The following is an 11519-nucleotide window of genomic DNA, read 5'->3' on the forward strand; positions in this document are numbered from 1 at the left end:
TTTTGCTTTGTCTATACAAGAGGGAAACACAATGTTACAATTACAGTAGAAAAATAGCCCTCTTATGATTGCATCACACTCTGCAACAGTTCACAAGTTTAGTGTCTTTTCTACAAACAATGCACTCAAAATATAAATGTTCTACAAACCTGAGAGAAAACAAACAATGCCAATATGCAGATGACAAACTGCTTATGCCTCGTTGCAGAGCTGACATGCGAGTACCATTAAGATTGCGAAGGGAACAGATCTATTTGCCCACAGTGAAGGACTGCAGCCCTGTGATGGCTCTGCCCAGGATCAGGGCGTGAATATCATGTGTACCTGCAGGAGGAGAAAGTGATATTAAACAGGATGAACAGGTGCATGGGAAGGATTAATACAGCAATTTAGGGAAATGAACTTCACAAATGTGTATTGTTACATAATCTGTTCAGGTTGAAGTCAACATTATGCAAAACACACTGCTATTGTTTCCCCAGATATGTCCCTTCACATGTAGAAAAAATAGGACCAATGGGCCTCTGTCTCACCGGCATGTTCTATCAAGCATAAATAACAAGTTGAATTTGTGAGGTTTTCAGGTTCTGCTGCTATGTTAAGAGTCCTGTGGTCTTGATGCAGGACATCAATCTCCTAATTGAAGTGGGTGGTACTTTCTTTGGAGAATAACTCAACAAATTAAATGAAAGTCCATAAATGAGTTCCTATCAGTGCTCAAATAGTAACTATATTAATATCTCTAACCATTTCCATGTTTTAAAACATCAAAATATGGCCCATTATAAAGAAAGGCATATTTTTAGCATTTCAAAAATTTGTTAGAAAAATAAATAAATAAATAAAAAATCTCAAAATTGTCAACAGACTTTGTAGACATTGTACCAAGGAAGCTACATATAAAATCAGAAATGAATCCAACCAGTAGTTTCATTGGAGAAGATGTTTGAAGAAAATGCTAACAAAGACGCTGCCACCAGACACAGCACCTTCACAATAACTCATGATCTATTGTCCTGTGAGATAAAAATGCTCTGCTTTTATCAAAACCTGCATGCTTCCCTCACCTTCATATGTGTTGACAGACTCTAGGTTCATAACGTGGCGGATGATGTGATATTCATCTGCGATGCCATTTCCTCCCAGCATGTCTCTGGCCTGCCGTGCAATGTCCAGAGCTTTACCACAGCTGTTCCTCTTCAGCATGGAGATCATCTCTGGGGCTGCTCTGTGAAGTCAATGCCATGGGGAAGTGTGTAAATATGCCTAAAATACACACAAGACTATATACTCGTAATGGTCACAAATTATGACACATAAAAATCTACTATGAAAAACACAATAATGTTAAGATGTTAATGTTCACTTAATAAACCTTAATTAGAGGATCAAGTTGTCTTTACTTTTTCTCATCAATGAGTCTTCCCAGCTGCAGACACGACTGCAAGCCAATGGTGATCTCTGTCAGCATGTCAGCCATTTTCTTCTGTACCAGCTGATTCCTTGCCAGGGGCACGCCAAACTGGATTCTGGTTCAGAGAAGTACACACTGTTAACCACATGCATATTAGGAAATAAATTCATTCACTTGGATGAAGCAATATATCACATTAACTCACTTTTCGACCAACTGTCTCTGTAATTATGACAGTAATGTAGGCCATTTTCTTACAGGTGCATACATATGTGAAGTGAGTAACAATGTAAATGTTAAGTCTTTAGTTCATTGCAGACAGAAAAAAAAAAATCAGTTAAAGCCATAATACTGAGAAAAAAGAAGAAATACACTTTTTTGCCTGTCCCTCAGAGTAATTTATTAAGACTATTATGACCAAATACTCATGCCCATACAACACACCTTAACATTAAAATGACTGAATAATTGTTAAAAACAAACAATGAATTTAACTACAATGTAGAGTCGAATCTAATACTAGTCACAGAAATGACATGTGACATCCAAAGATGAGCAGGATGTCTGACCTGTCAAGTGTATACTGACGAGCCGCATGGAAGCAGAACTCTGCAGCACCCAAAGACCCCCATGCAATACCGTACCGGGCGTTGTTCAAACAGCCAAAAGGACCCTGATGAGATTCAACAAAAAGCCAAATACCTGTTAGTAACCTTACAAAACACAAATATATTATACATGTAACAGATCAAAAAGGTTTTATGAATGTTCATGGATCAATTCTCTTACCCCAAGGCCTGAGACATTTGGGAGCAGGTTCTCCTCAGGGACCTCCACCTCATCCATGAGGATCATACCAGTGGCAGATGCTCTAAGAGAGAACTTTCCTTCAATCTTTGGTGTGGAAAAGCCTTTCATGCCACGCTCCAAAATGAAGCCCCGGACCTTGCCGTCATCACATTTAGCCCAGACGACAGCGATGTCTGCCACTGGGGAGTTGGTAATCCTGATGATGGAGGTAAGGAGGTGTTCGTGAAGTATCAAATAGTTTAATGTTTAACAACCGTTTAACAAAGGTGAAGCAGTCAAATCTGTATTTACAGTAATATATAAAGCGAGATGTTCTTCTTACTGTGAATAACTTAACTCTGAACTGAAAAAATCATGTGAAAAGTATTTCTGTAATTACTTTAACTTTATTTTTTACTGGGATTTAATATTTGGTTTTAATGTAATTAAAAATTTATTATCTTATAAGATTGATCAAAAATACAAAAAGTTAAATTATTACATGTGACCTGTGAGGAAACATTAACACGTCAAACATTAACACGTCAGTAGGTCTCATCCAACACTTTGGTGTGAACAGCTCCACCATGTGGACTATTAATGGCATGTAGTGTTCTGTGACTAAACCACAAACTTCATCTTGAAAAACAATAAAGCTACTGCATTAGATGACTAAAACCCCCAAAACAAACCACAAAATCAAGAAATGCTTAAGGAAATTACTAAATGGTTGATCAATACTACACAGTTCACAGAGAGTTCTATGTGGACGATTTACTATGAGCAGTCGGAGTTTGTTTACTTGAGTGCAAATACAGTTCTGGAAGAACTTCTGGAAGAAGTAAAATTCCAGTCCTGAATCCAATTGAAAACTTCTGGACTCGGATCAAGGGGAAGATGGATGGTCACAAGCCTTCAATAAAGCTGAGCCATGTGTATTTTCTGCTTGGGAAGTGGCATAAAGTAGCAAACAGCACCATTAAAGACTGGTGGAGACAGTGTCGTTCTACCAAATGCTGATTTCTCAGGTTTTGTAGCTTAAAATATTACTATGTTGTTTAAAAATTAATTTGAACTTTTACCCTTTGTACTATTCAAGTTCTGAGAGCTGAGTATTTTTGTTTTAGTAGCAGTTATGTAGTAGTTATATCGATCATTTATTATTTTTTGCAAAGAAATTGTTTTAAAAAAAACACACACACACACGATATTATTTTTTCCAAGGCACCATGACTTTATGTTCTGATGTTATTGTACCATGTTTGTGCATTCTAAATAAAGTACACGATAATGTCTACATTATTTTTGTATGCAACAAGACATTTGTCCTAGCAAAATCTGACCTTTGTCATAATCAAGTTATAAAACTCCATGAATGTTACAAAACTTTATTTTGATAGACGCATACTCTAGAGGTCTTTGCTTTCATATAAGCCATTTCTGATTCCAATTGGTCAACTACAAGTCAAGTTATTATTTTTTGTTCCTACAAGTTGGATAAGTGACAAGACTTTTTTCAGAGACTGTATAAAATACCTACTTTTCTTAAGAATAATTCTGCAAATTTCTCAAAAACTTCTTCACTACCCACCAGGTCTTTGAGCCAGTGACACTGTATGTACGACTGGATGGGTTGTACTTGGCTCTGGTCTCCATTCCGCTGGGGTCACTGCCATGGTTAGGCTCTGTCAAACCAAAACAACCCAGGATCTCTCCCCGAGCTGGAAGTGACAGAGGGACCAAGTGAGTAAGTACAATGGAGGAAAACTAACTCAGTGTTTTCAAAGGTCAAAGGTGCTGATTCTAATAGCCAGTGCTAATGCTAGATACTGTGTGTGTATTAGGATGGGTAAAATGCAGACCAAATTTTCTTACAGGGATAATAAAATGAGTTAACCTTTTTAAAATTGTACTGTTCCTTGTTTTTCTCGTTTTCTCACCCAGCCTTGGAAGATACTTCTCCTTCTGCTCCGCAGTACCATAGGCATTAATGGGGTGCATAACCAGTGATGACTGCACACTCATGACTGAGCGATAGCCGCTGTCCACTCTCTCTACTTCTCTGGCTATCAGACCGTAAGCCACATAACTTGTCCCTGCACAGCCATAACCTTAATGTCAAAAGCAGAAAAAGGCAAAATTAGAGCTCCATATATATCGTTATACAGAGGTTACAATTCAATATTTTGTCATACTGTAAGCAAGCTGATATATCGCAATTTTCTAAATGTAGTTACAAGAAAAATAATTATTAAATTGTCAAAATATAAAGAACGCAACGTGATAGACATTTGAGTAGAAGTTATGTTTATGCCACTTCCTGTCTATTCTTTAAGTTGTTACACTAGACTTGAAGGTTGAAAAGGCTGAAAATGCATTACAACACTGAAATCCAACCACTGGTAAAAAAAAATAATTAAAAATCAATGGTGTGAGAGCTGATTTCACAAGATTGTAATATTACAAAACTCAAATACATCAACATTTTTTTTACAACCTGGTATTTTAATAAAAAACAACTCACACACATAGTAATCTGACAGACATACTTAGAGATTTGTCTAAAGTAAACGCGCATGTCCGGTGACCAGATGACCAATGTCCAGTTAAGTCCAGTTTAGGGATGCAAATTCTCGATTAATACATTAATCATTAGTTGGTTGACCTTATCAATCGATTATCGATTAATTGGTAAGCGGCAATTTTCCTGAGAACCTGAATTTCTCTTTCAATACGGTCTATAAGAATAAAAGCCAAATAGTGTGCATATACTTCATGAAAAATGCATGTCACATTGATTTATTGAACCATTGGATACAGTCAGTGTTTCCTGTAGAATTAATTTGTTTATGTGGCGGTGTGTAATGGGGGGGTGCACGCACATGCGTTTTGTCGGTGTGTGTGTGTGGGGGTTACTCAGCTGCATGCGTGCAGTTCGGCCAGGGGATGCGTGCATGTTGGATGGTAACCACACATGTGCGTGCATCCCTTTCCGTCCTACTTATAATACTATGGGAGTACAGGGCGGTGCAGTCCGTGCCCCCGCAGAAGTCAAAGTGAAACTTTTTGCTCATTTATCTTTTCCCTACCTCCTGAAGCTTCGCAAATTTTAATTTCAGGGGGCAGGATATACATATACATATGTATAATAAGTCTCTCCCCCCCACACTCTTTTTCCCGTGTCCACTGGAGTGACTGCTGGACATAATGTTCGACATACCTGTGGCCCGGATCAGGAGGATGTTTTCAACTTCTGTCTCATTGGCTGTGGACTAGACCAATCTCCAGGGAAAACGCTCTGATCTGATACCGACCCTGCATTTGTGCGTGTATTTATTCGGGGGTGTACTGCTCCCACAAACAGACAGTCCGGTTTGTGTTTCACTCCACCATGTCCCTAAAGCAGTGGTTCCCAACCTTTTTTTGGCTCGTGACCCCATTTTAACATCACAAATTTCTGGCAACCCCAGACATTCAAAGCGTAGACATTTTGTTTTCTAAAATGAATTTGTTTTTAATCATGTAATAGTTTGCTATACTATGTTGCAAATAAATATTAATTTTAGATGACATTTAGACTATACAATGTATATTATTATGGATAGAGGCAGAAAAGCCAGGTGTAGATTACTGCACGAAGTGAGAATTTTATTTTCCTTGGTCACATATGTACAGTCGGTTCAGCTTGGATTTACAGGCTGACAATTAATACAGAACAAACAATAACTCAAACTATGAATTATGAAAGAGCTGCAGCATCTAAACCGGCCACAACGAACATTTGAAAGATAAACAGTAACCCAGTGCTTCAGTTTCAGCTTAAGAGTTTGTCATGTCTTTTATGTATTGTGATTGTCTCTCTCAACTCACCAAATATTTTTTTATCAGTAATTTTTTTTTTTTTATCAATTATTAGAAATTTCAGGCAATCCCATTTGAATTCCAGGCAACCCCACATGGGGTCCCGACCCCAATGTTGAAAAACACTGCCCTAAAACCATTCTAACTCATCAACGCCATGATCCAGTTCGATGACCAGCTATCCCAGCCGCGGCGTTGCAGCGCGGACAAACCAGCAGCCTTCAGACAGGTGTGGACAGGCGGAAAAAGGCAATTAACCAACAATGAATAATTTAATCAAGTAAAATCTTATCGACAATTAATCGACAGTCGATTAATTGTTTACATCCCTAGTCCAGTTACTGCATAAAATGCACCTGCCACTATAAAATACATACAGTGAGCAGGCCACATGGTGCCTCTTTAACTTGTTTAGACTTACCTTTAATGGTTGGACCTAGGACGCCCATCTCTCCCATTTCTGATACAATTTCTCTGTGGAAAACTGAAAACAAAACAAAACAAGTTTCATAGCAGTTACACTGCAGTGTATGAACTAAGAACATATTAGCAGTTGTTTAAGTGGTAATATTGGCAAAAGTTGAAACATAAGTTTCTCTAAGAAGATAAAAAAAATTGTGCCCTATGCATAACAGCAACATGAACACTTCTATAACCAACCTTTTCAAAGAATAGGTCTCTCATTCTTTACCTTCATTTCTGTTTGCCATCAGAATGCGAGGCATGAGTTTCTCTTGGCAGTAGGTCCGGAAGGAGTCTCTGATCATGATCTCATCCTCCGTCAGCTGACCCTCCAGGTCCAGGGCATCCTGCCAGTTGAACTGAACCTTAGCTGTCACACAAAAGCACAGGCACAATCTTAAAACCACTTATTAAAAAATATTTCTGATACATTTTGTCATTTCAAAGTGATATTTCAGAACTTTTAAAAATGAGAAAGAATTAATACTTACGTGATTTGTACTTCAGATCAGTATTCTGAGAATCTGTGAATATAAGCAAAAAAAGTTATTATAGATCATAATGTTTTTCTTTTAATACCTAAAATACTAAAGAAAGTATAATTTAAATTATGGTCTCTTTCAAATAAATTATGTAAAACCCCTAATCTATTGTCATACTCACCCTGTCTGGCAGGTGCTGCAGTGCCCTGTGATCTGGAAGCTGATATGATGGCACATCTCTGAGGATTTACCAAGAGACGAAACAGAGCACCTCTCAGAGCCATGACGGACATTAAACTACAAAACATGTAAAAATCCACATTCAGTAAAGTGGTCATTTACACAAACTATCTGTATATAGGTACATCTCCAAAAATTAGAATATCATGAAAAAGTTCAGTATATTTATTTTGTCACTCATTTCAGAAAGTGAAATCCATGTATTATATAGACTCATTAGACATAGAGTGAAATATTTCAAGCCTAATTTCTTGAAATTTTGATGATTATGGCTTACAGATAATGAAATCCCAAAATTCAATGTCTCAGAAAATTAGAATATTGTATAAAATCAATAAAAAACTGATATTTTAAACAGAAATGTCAGGCTTCTGAAAAGTGTGTTCATTTCTATGTACTCAATACTTGGTTGGGCCTCCTTTTGCATAAATTACTGCATCATGGAGGCCATCAGCCTGTGGCACTGCTCAGGTGGAATGGAAGCTCAGGTTGCTTTGATAGCAGCCTTCAGGCCATCTGCATTGTTGGATCTGGAGTCTCTCATCTTCCTCTTGACAATACACCATAGATTCTCTATGGGGTTCAAGTCAGGTGAGTTTTCTGTCCAATCAAGCACAGTAACACCATGGTCATTGAACCAGCTTCTGGTACCTTTGGCAGTGTGGGCAGGTGCCAAGTCCTGCTGGTAAATGAAATCAGCATCTCCATACAGCTTGTCAGAAGAAGGAAGCATGAAGCGCTCTAAAATGTCCTGGTAGATGGCTGCGTTGACTGTGTACTTCAGAAAACACAGTGGACCGACACCAGCAGATGCCATGGCAAGCCCAAATCATCACTGACTGTGGAAACTTCACATTGGACTTCAAGCAACATGGATGCTGTGCCTCTCCACTCTTCCTCCAGACTCTGGGACCTTGATTTCCAAATGACATGCAAAATTTACTTTCATCTGAAAAGAGAACTTTGGACTTTTCACTGTCAGTGATGATTTGGTCTGCCATGGCATCTGCTGGTGTTGGTCCACTGTGTTTTCTGAAGTCCACAGTCAAGAATCTATGGAGTATTGTCAATAGGAAGATGAGAGACACCAGATCCAACAATGCAGATGACCTGAAGGCCACTGTCAAAGCAACCTGGGTTTCCATTCCACCTGAGCAGAGCCACAGGCTGATCGCCTCCATGACATAGATAGATAGATAGATAGATAGATAGATAGATAGATAGATAGATAGATAGATAGATAGATAGATAGATAGATAGATAGATAGATAGATAGATACTTTATTGATCCCGAGGGAAATTCAAGTATTCAGCAGCTTTGCATACAGCACACAAAGACAAAAAACACACAGACCAGAACACAACACAACAGTGGGTTAGTAACCATGTTGACATGACACATTAATGCGGTACTTCATGTAAAAGGAGGCCCAACTTAAGTCTTGAGTTCATAGAAATGAACATACTTTTCAGAAGCCTGACATTTCTGTTTAAAATATCCCTTTTTTATTGATTTTATGCAATACTCTAATTTTCTGAGACACGGAATTTTGAGTTTTCATTATCTGTAAGCCATAAACATCAAAATTTCAAGAAATAAGGCTTGAAATATTTCACTCTGTCTAATGATTCTATATAATATATGGGTTTCACTTTCTGAAATGAGTGACAAAAAATATTGAACTTTTTCATGATATTCTAATTTTTTTATATGTACCTGTAGTATGTAGTGGAAGTATCTCACTCATTTTACAGTTCATGTGCCTTAAAGTGGAGTTTGTGGATGCTATGTGAAGCTGGTCCAATAACTCTGAACCAGTGTGTAAAACGGTGACTCGTACATAAAGAGTACTTTTATTATAAGAGCACACAGCAGCAGCAGTGCAGGAAAAATATATGTAAATATAAGTTAGCTGCAGTACCGGTAAGACATTGAAGTCGGCTTTATGCTGACAGTCGCTGTCTAGACAATATCTGGCCATATATGTGGTGCAATAATGTCTAATGAAGCAGTCTGTGACAGTGTAAAGTCAACAAACTTTTGTCCAAGCTTAACAGTTTGGTATGATGCCAAGCTAGGCCAGCAAAGCTAAGCTAGGTGCTCTTAAATAACAGTGTTAGCTAATAGCAGTAGCTCGGAATAGCTTCCATATGGCTAAACAACAGGTAATTTCGCAGTGTTGATTAGAATTACGCACTGTATGTGCGCTGTGTGGTGCAAATAACAATTCTAGCCATTCTGACAGCGAAGAAAGAACAACTTACTAGCTGGTGAAAACAAGCCCTGGTCCTGAATTTCCCTTCCTTGCCTCTCTCAAGTTGACGGGGCAGTGTGTCACACTCAACGTCAAAACACGACTACGTCATCACGTAACGTTCACCTAACTGGACGTTATGTACCGTCATGTTGAGTGTGGCTTCTCCACCGAAATGTGTGACAAACGTCTTTCAAAAGTAAAGTGCCACTGTGCAGAGAGAAAATTTTAGTCTCCTGTAAGAAAATACACAATCTATTTTGAGACAAAGATATTCAAGTCCTAACTGAGCGTTGTGCAAATCTATTCATCATCAGCAAAGATGGCTGGCTTCAGGGGACACCTCAGCGCCTATCGAGAGATCTGATTGGCTCATTAGGAGGGGAGTGAAATAGACGAGTCTATTTCCCAGAAAATCACCCAGGTTTCAAGGAAGAATCAAAGTAGCTGCCAATTTCCAACAGGTCGGCTTCCTATTCCAGTCTGTAGACATAATTAACATTTCGATTATTCTCATGCTAATAGTCTATGACCTGCAGATTCCTGAGACTTATTAAACAATCTTGTTGTTTCCTTCAATTGTTATACAGAAGACCTTTTAGATGTCCAATCAAACCTGTAAAAACACAACAGCTTCATAATTTTTTATAGCTGAAATGAACGCCTCACAATAAAGTAATTCTGAAGTGTTTTAACCAACTTTGTAAGTGTAATCTATAAGCACCTTATATGGGCCGTAGCTCACATTGAACTAAAGGAAAAAGGAGACAACATTTAATCAAATATATATATATATATATATATATATATATATATATATATATATATATATTAGTAGGATTCAAATGTGTTTGTATCTTAATTGAATATTACAACAGTGGGGTTTTCACTACCAAACACCAAAGTTGAAGAAACAGAAAAACTTTGAGGGTCGGACGTTCGTCTGTCACTCTGGAGACAAAACAATGGCAATGTCCATGTTATTTGAAAGGGGGGGGGGGGGGGGGTAATGATAATAATAATAAACAGGGTATATGGTAAAGGCTGACTTGTACTTCATCTCAGTCTTGTTTGACCACAAACTTCCACAAAGTACTTTTGAGCTAAATCGTCAGTGCCTTTAGTGCCTATGCCCTGCAGAAGCCCAATCCGGCCACCTGAAAACAAACCTTCTGCTTGAGCTCATGAAATCTAAGACATCAATTACCTGTGCTATGTGTCCATGTGCAATGGACACATAGCACATGTAGGTTAACATTCTATTCTTGAATTAAAAACGTTTTTAAAATGTAAAGGATTTCTTTCCTCAATATGCTCCTTCCTTGGGTAAAGGATCTTTATACCCTCTTCCTTCTCCCTTTGCTGGCAGAGCAGCTGTCGTGACGCTCAGTGAGTCAGAGCAGGCAATGTTGGTCCTGTAGGCTGAATTATGAATGACTAGGTTGCGTTTATAATTAATGTTGTCTTATATTTCATTAGACCAATAAAAAATATTGTTCAGTGCTTTGCAGCACTATTGGCTGAAAAGACTACTTATAGCCATTTCTGAATATTAAAATACTTCTGGATTTATTCCCATGAGTGATCCAGCCTGTCCTTGCTAGGACCGAATTCAGTGTTGGCAATCTTAAATCTTTTTTTTTTTTTTTTTTTTTTTTTTTTTTAAATCATCGTATATCATCATGTATCATCATGTATCATCATCATGTAATCTGTTTTGTTTTGTCACAAAAAACCCAGAATACGTGATGATGATGATGATGATGATGATGATGTTAATGATGCTGATGATTACTGCTTTTTACTGATGTATTTTACATTATATCATATTTATTTTAGACGGTCATAGAACAGTAGTTAACGGTACTAACAAGAACACGGTCTCCAAAAAAAAAACGTAAACTCCCGCCTTTACTTTATGATTCGCTGAGCCCCTCGTCAATCAAACCACTGCGTGCTCTAATTGGCCATCAGTCTCCTCCAAGGGATCGCTCTCTTTAAATGTTAGCAGGACTG

General features: G+C 37.9%; 1 protein-coding gene across 4 annotated transcripts in view; it reads right to left on the bottom strand.

The window, feature by feature from the left end:
- Positions 1-9639, bottom strand: part of gcdhb (glutaryl-CoA dehydrogenase b) — a 9981-nt gene extending 342 nt beyond the window's left edge. Inside the window, exons 1-12 of one of the 4 annotated variants that reach the window (XM_030140253.1) lie at positions 9514-9639; positions 7190-7305; positions 7018-7050; positions 6756-6896; positions 6486-6548; positions 4144-4314; positions 3795-3924; positions 2204-2420; positions 1984-2087; positions 1404-1529; positions 1068-1228; positions 1-324 (exon numbers count right to left, since the gene is read on the bottom strand). The exon at positions 1-324 is cut by the window's left edge and continues 342 nt beyond it. In XM_030140253.1, coding sequence (XP_029996113.1) covers positions 251-324; positions 1068-1228; positions 1404-1529; positions 1984-2087; positions 2204-2420; positions 3795-3924; positions 4144-4314; positions 6486-6548; positions 6756-6896; positions 7018-7050; positions 7190-7301 — 1332 coding nt within the window. In that variant the 5' untranslated portion in view covers positions 7302-7305; positions 9514-9639 and the 3' untranslated portion in view covers positions 1-250. Of the gene's footprint in view, positions 325-1067; positions 1229-1403; positions 1530-1983; positions 2088-2203; positions 2421-3794; positions 3925-4143; positions 4315-6485; positions 6549-6755; positions 6897-7017; positions 7051-7189; positions 7306-9506 lie in introns of all 4 variants that reach the window. The other 3 variants (XM_030140254.1, XM_030140256.1, XM_030140257.1) reach the window with 3 other exon arrangements.
- Between the last annotated feature and the right edge of the window lie 1880 nt (positions 9640-11519).

Source organism: Sphaeramia orbicularis, chromosome 8 (genome assembly GCF_902148855.1).
Source record: "Sphaeramia orbicularis chromosome 8, fSphaOr1.1, whole genome shotgun sequence".
Lineage (NCBI taxonomy): Eukaryota > Metazoa > Chordata > Actinopteri > Kurtiformes > Apogonidae > Sphaeramia > Sphaeramia orbicularis.